Source organism: Trachemys scripta, chromosome 17 (genome assembly GCF_013100865.1).
Source record: "Trachemys scripta elegans isolate TJP31775 chromosome 17, CAS_Tse_1.0, whole genome shotgun sequence".
Classification (NCBI taxonomy): domain Eukaryota; kingdom Metazoa; phylum Chordata; order Testudines; family Emydidae; genus Trachemys; species Trachemys scripta.
In genome coordinates this window covers 7473208-7486624 of record NC_048314.1, presented here as the reverse complement: position 1 = coordinate 7486624, position 13417 = coordinate 7473208, and the positions used below count along the sequence as shown (strand labels likewise).

The 13417-nt window shown below is 48.0% G+C and overlaps 1 protein-coding gene across 10 annotated transcripts in view; it reads right to left on the bottom strand.

Moving 5' to 3' along the window:
- EHMT1 (euchromatic histone lysine methyltransferase 1) overlaps window positions 1–13417 on the bottom strand; it is a 163107-nt gene that overhangs the window by 36366 nt on the left and 113324 nt on the right. For all 10 annotated transcript variants that reach the window (XR_004648453.1, XM_034793328.1, XM_034793330.1 and 7 more), the window contains 6 exons: window positions 10658–10789; window positions 8504–8649; window positions 5310–5453; window positions 3288–3514; window positions 2262–2426; window positions 1292–1374 (listed from right to left, as the gene is read on the bottom strand). Coding sequence is in view for 9 of the 10 variants with exons in the window: in XM_034793328.1 (XP_034649219.1) it covers window positions 1292–1374; window positions 2262–2426; window positions 3288–3514; window positions 5310–5453; window positions 8504–8649; window positions 10658–10789 (897 nt within the window). In the remaining variant the exon portion in view is untranslated. The remainder of the gene's footprint in view (window positions 1–1291; window positions 1375–2261; window positions 2427–3287; window positions 3515–5309; window positions 5454–8503; window positions 8650–10657; window positions 10790–13417) is intronic.

The window sequence follows — 13417 nt, the reverse complement described above, 5'->3', positions numbered from 1 at the left end:
CTCTCTTCCCATTTTCTGTCCTGCATGCCACCTCCCCTCTCATTCACAATTCTCTAACATCCTGATGGCGACAACAGCAGTTGTTGACATGGATTAAATAATTTCCCTATCACTTCTCCATCTGTAGCGTCTTTTACAATAATAATACCACCATCACCTAACTCTGATATAGTGCTTTTCATCAGTAGATCTCAAAGTGCTTCATGGTCTCTAACATATTTATCTTCTGTGAGGTAGGGCCGTGCTATTATCCCCACTTTACAGATGGGAAACTGAGTGCCTTGCCCAAGGTCACATAAGAAGTCTGTGGCAGAGCAGAGAATTGAACCCAAGTTCTAGGATAGTACTTTAACCACTGCAGCCAGGGAGAAGCCAACAGCATGTGACCAGCTTGCTCTCTCTGGACCACCAACAAGTCCTTGATGGATCACTAGCACTCCTCTTCTGTCTCTGTAAACACTGGGCTCCACTGAAGTCAATAAAGCTACTCCAATTAACACCAGCTGAAGATCTGGTCCAGCTGTGCAGAAACTGACAGATGATGATGATGGCCAGCCAATAATGTCTGGGCATGACAATATGGTATGTAGGATGAAGTCGTAGTTACACAAAACACCAGTGAATCCAATTTCACTACTACCGAGGACTCAGACAATGAAGTCAATATTTGCCAAAAGGACAAAGGTGTTTGTTAAAAGAAAAAAACTGAAAGTATTTGCAAAAGTGTATTGCAAAACACTGGAGAGGAACGAACACAATCAATAGAAAAAACTACTCAACAGTGTCCTGCAACCAAAACAAAAAGAGCAAATATTCCCATGTGATCAGTGATAAAAGCAACTTCAGAATCTCAAAATTATCCTCCAACTGCAGTTTATTAAGCACCTTAATAATAAAGCTTTGCACACTGAGGATCTTTCATTCTCTGCAAACTCACTGAGAGTATTAATTTAAAACACCCTCCTTACCGCATGTAAACATCCCCCCACTCGTTATGAGGCTAGGCAGATTGCGACAGTTTGGAAAATTACATGGAGGGTGTTTGAGGGCAGTTAAGGATGGGCATCTGTATAAAACGGTGTCCACATTCAGATGGAAACTCAGATGGGTCCACATATGAGAGAGGAGAAACAACTGCCAACAATAAGTTATTGGCAAAACTGATTTCAGCTTCCAACACCCTCCCACCTGGGCCAACGGGGAATGCAAAGTAGGGAACTGCACTGTGGCAATTGACTTGCAGGAGCTGGAATACTGCCGAACTAGCACTTTCTGGGAAGGATCCACGTACCCAACATAAGCAGGACCTTCTGAAGTTCCCCTTGCCTGGCAGAGAAGTACAGCTGCTTCGGGTGGAACCGTAACTTCTTGGGTCTGTAGCAGGGAGGAAACAGGCTTATTATTTACTCTTAAAGAAAAATCCCAAGAGTTCTGTCTTCTCCTGACTGCCATCAGTTCATTCCAGAAATCTGTTCCTAAGGAATATCAGGAAGGACCACGTGCATCTGCTCTCCTTGAAGGGCACCTTACTACCACCCTCTGCCAAGCCGCTTCAGACATACCATGGACAGCCCTATTCCCGAGCCCACTAGACAGAGTCTTTGGGTTCACCCAGTGGATGTCCCTCGCTGAAAGCGAGAGAATGCAGCTCCTGCAAGCGCTCGGCTTTTTACCACACCCACTCAAGCAGTGTGTGACCAGGGTCACACGGCTGCGCACACAGAGCGAGGCGTTTGAGACAGGAAGCAGCATTTTCTCCCCGCGACTCCTTTAGCAATACCTTTCGTGTGACCGTTCCACGGGGTTCAGCTGCTCAACAGACCTCTACCATGGCTGCTAACAGCAGCCATTAATTACCTTGTTTTTGGAGGACTCCGGGCTCCTCGGAATATCTAGTAGGATGGTTCTATTTAGGCAACTGTCTGAAGGGAGAAGGCTCAAAGGAGCCAGACAGAGGGAGCTCCTGACTTTGGGGTTCACTCTTGTTGGTGTGCTAAGAGTTTGAATGGGGATCCCTGGTAGGTCAACCTTGGTAGTCCGGTCTGTGGGAAGGCAGACTAATCCCCACTAGCAAATCCATCAGCATGATGGAGGCAGCAGAAGCTGGGCTCAGAATCCACAATCCTCAGTGGAGAATGACCGATCTGAATAGAAACACACTGGGTTCAAGTGGGCCTCAAAGCCCAAAGAGACTAAATCCTGGTTTGTTCCAGCCCAATGAACCAGGGTGGCACTGGAGAGACTCGGGGGCAGGTTCTTACTTTTCTGAATCCAGGGCAATCAAAGCGCTTTCCAAGGTTTCTTTAACTGGTCCCTGAGGCAGGCCAGTGGCAGGCTTCACAAAAACAGAAGACCCAGCCAAATCAAACCCCTCGGTAGCCAAACTCTCTGGCTTGTCTTCCTCAGACAACTGTGTTCCAATGCCACTGAAGTGAGAGAGAAAGAGACACAAACGTAAGCATTAAACCCAGACAAGAGCACATACATCTTATGCCAAATAAGGAAAGAAAACGAGTTTTAAATGCAAATGCCTTAAACAATTTTGAAAAGTGGCCTCTTGGCCAGAATTCTCCTCGGACCAGAAGTAACATTACCCTCTCATTAGAGTAGTTGTGCTCTGTGTAACATATCTGGGGACACAGCTACTACTGCAGCATGGGGCAGAGAGCAAATGACAAAGATCATTAGCACACGTTCAGATAAACCTCAAGATTTAGGATCTCTCTTAAGCGCTGCTCAATACTGAAGACTTCCAGAACAGGTGGTGATTTGCGTCTCACTCGGATTTTCTCTATGCACACATGCTGGTTGGTTGGAGCCACATGTGTTATGGTCCAGTGCTATGTAAGCTTGCTCTCGGAGATGATATCTGCTAACCCCAATCCTGACCTGCAGACACCCACTACTAATCCAGTCCTAGGCTCCTCACGCAGCTCTGCCAATCCACCCCAGTCCCTGCAGCTCTCCCTGCTAATGTTGGGCCTCTCTCGAGCAGAATGCAAGATGTGCTGAATTACATAGTGGTTTTATGAGGTGGACAAATGTCTCTGGGGACTGGACTGACACCAAGAACTCATTTAACTTGTGACATGGGAGGCCAGGTCTTCAGAGGTGGACGTCTAGTGCATCATCCTGGTCCAGCCTTCAGCTTCCAGCTGCTGTATTTGGCACATAAGACAAGAACCAGGAACCTACTTGATCCATGAAGTGGTGGTGGTGGTGGTGGGTTTCAGACATAAATCAAGGCACAATGGAGGGCCCGATGCTTCCACTGAGCAGCAACTCACCTCCCTGTGGTGGTGTCTGCCCTTCCCTCCAGAGCCACTGGCTTCTCCTGCTCGTAGGTCAGCAACACTGTGGAGGTCGTGTCTGCTTTTGCTATCGTCACCTCCTTCGCCTTCGAGGCCTCTTCCCCGCAGTGCGGGCAGTAGCTCGTGTCATTAACCTGGGAGGCACAGTTCTTGTGGAAACGGTGGGAAATGCTGCTTTCAGGCTGACACTCCATGAAAGTGCCCTGGGGGGAAAGAACACACAGAAGTAGTTCACATGTTCAGTCATAAATAATAATGTTCTTCGCCCTTCTCTTTACTATCACCTTTAGTATCGCTTTAGTATCACCAGCACACGCCGGGAAGGAAGGCCAGAATTATCACCATTCTACAGATGAACAGAACAGCAGCAATGAGAAACAACTGACTGGTTAGGATTACAAACCAAGCCACTAACCGATCTGGTAACAGAACCCAGGAGTCTTGGTTCCCCGCTCTCTGCTCTAACATCTCCCAACATCAAAACTCTTGCTGGTGTTTCTAGAAACACAAGCTCTACTATATGGCATGTTGTAATGGCTTCTACATTGGAGTCACACTTCCCCTTTCCCAGTGGATGCTCTCTCTGTGCACACAATGCTCCCAAAAGCAAAAGGGGCACATGTCAAGATGACAGGTCTGCACACTAAGAAAATCTGACAATTGACCTCTAGTGCAGGCCTTCGCTTACAGATGTGCTGTAAAGCTACACTGACAATGGAGTTAATGCCTGGCCTTACCTACACAGAACTACACTCCTAAACCAATCTCAAGCTGGGTCTACACTACCCGCCTGAATCGGCGGGTAGAAATCGACCTCTTGGGGATCGATTTATCGCGTCCCAATCGATCCCTGAATCGACGCTCTTACTCCACCAGCGGAGGTGGGAGTAAGCGCTGTCGACGGGAAGCCGCAGAGGTCGATTTTGCCGCCGTCCCTACAGTGGGGTAAGTCGGCTGCGATACGTCGAATTCAGCTACGCTATTCGCATAGCTGAATTTGCGTATCTTAAATTGACCCCCCCTGTAGTGTAGATGTAGCCTCAGAGAACCCATGCAAGGGGTTACACCAATGTAGCAACTTCAGTTTCTAAACCAACTTAGCTACATCAGGATGACTTTTGTGTTTACTCAAAGCCCTATAACAGTGCACTGTAGAACGCCACTTAACCGGCTGCTAATGACTTTCTTCTCCTCTCTCCAAAATCCTCCAACACTTCCTGATGACTTGAAGTTATCCCAGAATCCATCATTCTGTGGCACCAGTGTTACCTGAAGCCCATTATTGTGATGGCACAGACTGATGCACTCTGGGATAGCTGGGAGCTGGGGCCAATGGGAGCTGCGGGGGCGGCATCTGTGGATGGGGCAGCGTGCGGAGCTGCCTGGCCGGGCCTCTGAGTATTATGTAGGAGCCGGAGGAGGGTCATGGTGGCTGCTTCCTGGGAGCTGCACGGAGTGGGGCAAGCCCCCAACCCCGCTCCCGGCGGGAGCCGAGGGCCAGATTAAAAGGGATGTGGCCCGCGGGCCGTAGTTTGCCCACCCCTGTTCTAAGAGATCTGCTCTAGGAATTATTTTGGGGAAGTTCTCTGGCCCTGTATTACACAGGTGGTCGGAGTAGATGGTCACAATGGTCCCTTCTGGCTTTGGAATCTACAAAGGTAAACTGGGAAAGGTCCTTATGGGAAAGAGCCGTGGGGTGGGGGGGGGGGGAGAGGAGGGAAGACACCCACGGCCATGAAATTCTTAAGGCCTCCAACATGGTATACCTGTCAGGCTGGATCAGTCAATAATATTCTTTGAAGTTCCTCTGGAGGCTAAAGGTACCCCAGGGTATGTTACCTAGCTGCCGCTGTACCTTGCCACAGCACCTGAAGCAGCATTTCCCAGCAGTGAGAGGGAGAAAAGATACGTGTGATCACTGAAAGGCAGCATGGCAGGCGTCTCCATTAGGCACCCGCAGCACCTCTGGGGCCCCCCAGGCTAAAATGAGAGACTTACTGCAGTGCAGAAGTACCCGCAGCCAGGGCAGCACTGGTGTTTCACCATTCTCCCTCTGTGGTCCTCGCACAGCACCAAGAGCTGGACCTTGTTCGACGGGCGCATCAGCTCATATTTCACCACGCTGTTTGTGCATCGGCCCAGCTGGACCAGGAATAATGAAAGGAAATGCAATTACTGGAGACCAAAACACAGACAACCCTCTCGGCTTGTGCACATTGCCATGATGAAACCTGGCCTCTTCACAGCCATTCAGATGCACGCCAGACAGCATTAGCCATCCAATAGGGAGCAGGGAAAGCTGCTCTCACAGGAAGAAATGCATCATTTACTAACTAACATGCATATGGACCAGAGAGTCATTCAGTCCTCATAAGGAAATTCATAACTGGAAATACGCAAGAGCCAAGCCCTAGCAGCAGAATGGGCAGCCCCTGGGTTTGAGTCACCAAACACTCCCTCTCATTCTGCCAGAAACGGAGGGTGTCATTGACGGAGGGAACAAGACCTAATGCACCAAAGCGTGTTACTGTTCGAAAGTGAACACATCATGAGACAGAGGGAGAATCAGTGGGCAATTAAATTATGGCTTGCGCTTGTTGAGGTTGCTGGAAAATGCTCAGGTAAGTTAAGGGCCAGATTTTCACAACAGCTCAACACACTGCGCGAGCACTGTGTGCTGAAACCTTTAAAAAAAATAAATCTGGCCTTCTAGGGATAGAGTTGCCATCAATGTCTGATTCAAAGGATCCTTATGTTCTCTCCCACTACCTTAGGTTATTAACGTATTTTCACGATCACCTATATCAACACCTATGCTGCTTGCTTTACTACATCAGAGAAACCAGTGCTTCCCTCTGCTGCATTCGCACTTATACATCTCGTCATTTTCACTTCCTGGATGCCAAGCTCTAGGCAGCATGGGGTTATGTTTGGGTTTCCAAAACTTTCACCAACTCCTTAAATTCTACCCCTCCAGCACCGCCTTCAAAAAACCGCCTTCAAAAAACCTCCTCCCCCCCACCCCTTAAATACCATGACAACCTATTGTGAAAAACATCCCTACCAAATCAAAACTCACTGACGTGACTGTCAACACCGCTGCTTGGGTCAGAAGTGCCACTAATAAAAGTGGCACCCTCTCACTCAGAGTGAGCTGAAAATTAGCGAACGAATTCCCTCGTTTTACCTAAAGACTAAGCAAATTTGATCAGACATACAGCAGGTTGGCCTGTCTGTATTAAATAGTCCTGCTGTTACCTTGGTCACACTTTCTATTAAGGTTTCATTTCCAGGTAGTTTTTAAAGAGTACATAAATGATTAATAGCTCTTTTATCAAACTGACAATCAATTGTTACAGAGGCCAACAGGTGGCTTATAACCTTTGATAACCCCTTCCAATGTTGTGCTTATAACATCCAGCTATGTACTAGTCATGTAACATGCTTAAAACATCTATTAGCCACTTATTAATGCTTTATAACATAGAACCTTAATATAAAGGGTGGCCATTATTCCCTCAGCCTGCTCACCCCCAATTTGTCTGGGAAAGGGATCTCTCAGAGAACTGTATAGCTTCTTGCCAGATCCTCTCTTCCTTGTCTAAAGACCCCTGAGAATGAGACTCCAGGTCTCTTCCTCCCCAAGGCTCTAGGGATGTTTTCCCTTCAATGACTAGCTCTTGTCTCGCATTGGGGATTCCTTTGCCCTGGGGTACTTGTGTGCGTAGGTGACTGGAATACAGGTGGCCTGCGAAAGGCTAATTATCTCCCCCTCCCAATTCTTTCCAGAACCCAGAAAAAGAAGTTGAACAATTCTGATTCCCTGCCCCGTGCAAGTGATGCTGTGTTCTGCGGGGAAGGCAAACGTATCCCATTAAAAAGGAAGTTTAACAGTTTGTTTTCTTGATTGAAGTGGTGCCTCTCAAGCTCCCCAGAGAGGACGAATCAGGGGCTTACTTCAGAGCTGCTGGCAACCACTGGAACCAGGCGAGCTCCGCTGTGGTTAATTGAAAGTCACAAGCGTAGCACTTTTCAGCCAGCAGAACCTGAAGGCAGCACAGGGCTTCTGGGATCTAGAAAGCCTTGTAGCAGAGGAGTAATGTAGGGGAGGGGAAGTATAGGTGGGAGTTAGTGGGCAGGCAACTGCTCCAGAAACGCTTTCCAAGCGCTAGGAAAGGTCTGTATTGGCGCCTGGGTAATCAAGAGAAACGGCCTCCCATGTTTCCTCAGTTTGAATGTTCTCAGTCTGATGCATGCGAATGTATTTTATTCCACTTGGTTTGGAGAGCCTTTATTTTAACAAGCCAGCCCAGCCGGACAGCCTGAGACAAGCAGCCCAGAACCACCTGCTGCCCCTGCTCCGTTCGCTCTCCAAGAGCGCCATCCCCTACCGCTGGGCTGGCTTGGTGTCACCGTGGCAGTGGGTGGCTGATGTGTATGGAGAGCTGGAGCTTGTGTTCCCAGCCCAAGAAAAGGGCCCGGTGTCGCTGTTCAGACAAAGCGGCGGGTCCCGATCTTATCGTGCTGTAGCGCCTCTGCGTGGCCTGGTAGATGCTCCCTGCACTATACCCCATTCAGCTGCTAGGCCTCCTTTGTCCCCTCTCTCCCCTCTTCTGCCTCCCTTTCTCTTTTTCCTTCTCATTTTGTATCCTCCCCTCTTTAACTTTTTGCTCCTTTCCTTGTGTGTGTGTGTGTGGGGGGGGGTTATTTTCCCTGGCTCTCTCCCCTCCCTATGCCCCTCTCACCAGAGCTGCACACGCCATCGGGGGAAGAGTCTACTGGCGCTTCTGTGCAGCTGCAACACGTGCTCCTGAAGCTGAGCAATATCCCCCGAGAGCCTAGTCACAGGGCCGAAGCAGGAGGGACGGCAGGCGGCTTTCAAGCAGCCGACAGCCACTTTGCCTGCTACAATACATGGGCAGCGAGGAGAGTTCTTGGTCCTATTTGCTCCCAAACCGCCCTCTGCATGGACTCGTCTGGGGACCTGCCCCAGGCTGGGAAACGAGCCTGTAAACTGAGTGCACTTATGTTCTCAGCACAGACCTCTTCAGACTCCTGCCGTCAAAGTCAAACCAACTCAGCACATCCAATGGCCCTCCCCAAAGAGCAGGCAGAGTCCTCAGCGTGTGAAGCAGATGGGACTAACCCTTCCATGGGAGGAAGCCGAGAGAAGCTGAAGGAGGGGCTCCTACCTCATTGTCCACGCTCTCCGTTGCCATGCACTGGTTGTTGGCTAACGTGGTAATCTCTCGGCTTCTGGGGGTTTCCATTCGACAGCTACAGAGAGGCACTTCCTGAAGACCATCCATTTCCATTGCTTCAGGGCCATTAGAGAGACCTACAGTGCGAAAGTCAAGCCAGTCAGCTCTGTAATTACCTCCTGAGAACACTCACAGGGAAGAAAAGGGGACAGTTGGTCAATGTTAGCTTTACCCTTCTAGAGCCCTCTCCATACAAGGTTCTCAAAGCACTTTACAAGCCTAAGGTACGCAATTGTTCTTATTCCTATCCTACAGATGGGGGAAACCAAGGTACTTAGTGTGGAGTTTTCAGAAGTGTCCAGTGTTGGTCTAACTCTGCTCCCCCTGGGAATTTTACCACTGATTTCAATGGAAGCAGACACTGATGACAACTGAAAACCCCACCCCAGAAAGAGTGACTGGCCCAAAGTCACACAGTGCACCTGTGACAGAGAATAGAGAACGCAGGAGTCCTGACTCCCAATACTCTAAATATCAGATAACTTGACCAACTGCAGTTCAAAGTCTGAAGCTACATTATAGCAGCATGGCAGAATGTCAGGAAAGTATTTCATCACTGGCTTCTGTTTGCAAAGGCTTCTGACATGGTTGAAAAATATTCCTTGGCACATTTAGTCTGAGCCAGGGACGGAATATTTGAATCCTGATCTGAACAGTGTTCCTTACACATTTTTGAGTTACAGAAACACACATTTTTTTTTAAACTTCCTATACATATCCCCTTGGCTGATTCAAAACTGTCTTGTTCTTCAGAGCCAAGCCTGGGAAGCTATTAGGTCTTCAAGTGAAGTAATCATGCTTCTTTTGAATTTAAAAAATAAAAAAGCTTCAAAAGGGGAGTTATTTTATTCTGGGCAAAGGTTGAAACACCAATACTAATCACTCAGGTCACGGTAGAGATTCCCCTCTGGTGACACTATGAAATCAACATTCTTTTTCTTCTCTGAGGACACTATTTTAAGGGTTATAAAACTATCTGTTTTCATCTCGTAAGGAACATCCCCAAGCTGTAAGTATTAGGCTTCCAAGAACCACTACAGTCCACGGATAAAGTCTGTCTCTACTGCAGCCAACTAGCTGAACGAGACAGCTAAGGATGGGTCATGACAGTGTGGTGAAGGCCCCTGTACATTTTTGTGTAAAAGCCATATAAAGCCTTAAGAAAACGGAGCCTTTGCCAGGATCACAAGGTGAGGAGCAGTTCATTTCTCCGTCCAAGCTGCCATTTCAACAGCCCTTCTGACATTCAGCGGATCCAGTCAAAACCCCCACCACCAGCTCACGGGGGTTTGGGGGAGGAAGAGAAATTGACTTTCCGTGCATGGTGGACACGCCCACCAGCTCTGTGAAGTCCCATGATCGAAAGAATACGGCAGACTTCCAAAGGCGGCACAGTGTGGGGGAGAGTCAGTTTGATGATGAAGCGCTGGACTCAAGACAAATTCAGCACTGGGAACAGCAGCCTTCTCATTAGAAGAGGCCTCTCTGGAGCCAACAGGCAGACAGCCCTGTAATCGGCTCCCCGGGCACTGCCCTCCTGCGTAGGAGAAGCATTCCATCCTCAGGGAGTCGACCTGCCCGTCTCAGAACGTACTTACAGTCATGATCCAACGCACCCCACTTTGCAATAGTCACACTGCAGTGCTGGGGGCTAGGACTGTAGAATACTGCACGGCTGCGGCGTGGTGCTTTTTGGGTAAATAAGGGTTTTTTTAAAGGGAGGAGGGAGCTGCAAAACTGGGCAGACAAAAATCGTGGGAGAAAAAGTCAGCCAAAACTATGAAGGCGTGCATCCTCCCTGAGAAGTGTTTGCAATCTTAAAATCCATCAACAAAACCCAGTAACCTAATTTAAGCGGGGTTCCCTCCCTTGAACCCCGTTCTGCACACCACTTGGCCCAGACAGTAACGGTGCCACCTATGTCCCTGAGCTCAGTGAGATTAGCTAGCTGCCTTTTTAATGATGCATCTCTTCAAATTCTCCTATCAGTAGCCACCAGGGGGCATCATCTTAATACAGAGGATAAGACCAAGGAAACAAAGAACCAAAATGGTACATGGCCATATTTAGAAAGCTGACACTCACCTTCTGATTGTGAAGATAGAATTCCCTTTACTCGGAGATCCAAAGAATCAAGAGACACTTCCATGTATTCCATACTATTCTCCTGCCCAGCTCCCTCTCTGCCTCCCAAAGGTGGTTTATACGCTTCAGTACCTAAATTAAAATATACATATATTTATATAGCAAAAAAAAGAGTGTGTATGTATAAAGGCCACATTCATCACAAGAAAGCAGTATGCAGGCAATGCTCCTAAGAGTCTATAAATACAGATGCACACAGAATAATGAAAACGTAACATCTGGGCACGTATGTTACAACTGATCTCTTATCTCTTATTTCCTTCTCTGTATGAGCGGGTAGATATTTCACTTCCACTTAGGTAACGCTAAAAGAAGAAAACGAGAGAAAGAAGTCCTGCCTTCCAAACACACATCTGTCTGCTGCTGCACTGTATCAGCAGCCGAAGCTTAAATGGCAAGAGAAAGGGATGGAAGCCTGGCTCACCCTGACTTACCCCACAATCTCTCTAGGCCGCTGCCCCAGCCAGGCAGTGCAAGCGAACCAATAACGTACACATAAAAACACTGGAAGGGAATGGGACAGCTGACATTCAGATTAATGGGAGGGGGGAGCGAAAGTGCCCAGTCCTACCATTAAATAAGCAATGCTGCCGCTGAATCGAGATTTTGGGAGGGGAGAAGGGATATTTGGGAATCTTTTCAGGCATTTCAAGTCCCTTTAGATTCACCCATCTTCACACTTGTTTCTTGCTTGCTCCTACCACTTAGTCTAATTGGTGCCAACCGGCTTTTGTTCCCCTGGATGACTGGGGAACATCTGGTTTTCACGCCAACACCTGTATTTGCAGGTCAGCAACGGGACCCAGGCCTGCATTTTAGTATTAGCTATTTGCCCAGAAGTGATTGGCACCCCCACTTCCTATTAATAAAGTTTCCGTCATCCAATCAGGGAAAATAAACACCGGGCACGACTGATGTGATCGCTGTCACCCTATGAACCAACCCAGGGACTGAAACGCGTTCACTCAGCCCGTTATGATAGAAGTTGGTAAAAGTCAGTTTGTCTGCAGAAAGTTTGCAAGCAGAAAGACCGCTTCACCCATTGGATAAACCATTTGATGGTGAAGAAGTGTGAACCTTTAATAACGGAGCTGACTGAAAGGTTTCACTGCTGTACTCCTGGAGACTCAACCTCTTTCACCCTGCGGCCAAAGAACTGATCAGACCCACCCGCCCTTCAATCTCTCTTTGCAGCAGCGCACGAAAGGGCAATGTATGCTGTACAGTATGTTGCACATTTTGGGTCAAATAAATTCGACACTCTGAACTTTGCCCTCATTGTGGAGGTGCCAAGAGGCCAACCATCACACACTTTGCATTGCTTCCATATAATGGGAATACCCAAAACCAGGCATAGGCAACTGCCCAAGAGCCATCAAGCCTCATGCCCCAGCCTACATGGTGGTTTTCCTGTGTCCCTTCTGAGCATACTTGGATGAGTTTGTGAGATTTGCTTGGATCTTAATTCTTACTACAGAAAAGCCACCCGATTTGCTCCTTCTCTGCCACGGGCTCTGATTATGGTACTCTTTCCTCTGGTTGGACGAGGCAGGCAAGAGAACAATCCCATGACTAACTGGGAAATGTTCACCTAAGGAACAGCAGCCAACCTGCCCCCACTGCCTTCTACCCAAATCGATGCAGCCTTTCTGCTTGTTGGCTCTTCTGCTGTCTTGGAGGAAGAACAAAGATTGGGGGTTATTCCCAAATCTGCCATGTTACCTGAAAAACCTACTGATTCCTTTGCGAAGGGAGAAGTGCCCATAAGTGCTTCACACACAATCACTGGCTGCTGGGCATCGGTGTTCTGAAGTATAGAGGATTCACGTGCAGGAAATTCATGGGGGCAGAGACTGTTTTGTTCTGTGTTTGTACAGCGCCTAGCACGCTGGGGTTCTGGCCTATGACTGGGGCACCTAGGCGCTACAAAAATACAAATACTAAATAATAATGTCTATCTGCAACAGTAGCTGTGTCGACGACCCTGGTTACACCATGGTTCTATATTGCTCCACTGTGCCCCTGAACCTTTTCAAAATCTCAAACAGTTGAGGTTTTGTGGGTGGTTTGGGGGCAAAGTCAATGTCCGGCTGGTGGTGTAAAACCAAACAGCACTGTAAAATGCATGGGGACAGCTCTTTTGTACCTGGGGCCCTAACGTAGCTGAAGTTCAAGTGTAAACTGGCCCTAAGTGTCTTCTTCAAAGCTGGTGAAGACAGGGATGCTGGTGTAAGTTCCTATGCAAATCCTGAGATGCATTTGAAGGTAACAGAGGTAACCTCTTATCCTGTAATCATTTTCCACTCAAGCTCTTCCCTCCTCCCACTTATCATCCTTAACATCTACAAAGGCAAGGCAACAAATCAACTGGGAGTAGAGGCCACCATTCTTTTATCTTCACCTGAAAGGCCTGTTTCTGTATAGGTATCAAAGGGGTAGCCGTGTTAGTCTGAATCTGTAAAAAGCAACAGAGGGTCCTGTGGCACCTTTAAGACTAACAGAAGTATTGGGAGCATAAGCTTTCGTGGGTAAGAACCTCACTTCTTCAGATGCAAGTAATGGAAATCTCCATCTCCAATCTGGAGATTTCCATTACTTGCATCTGAAGAAGTGAGGTTCTTACCCACGAAAGCTTATGCTCCCAATACTTCTGTTAGTCTTAAAGGTGCCACAGGACCCTCTGTTGCTTTTTACAGATTC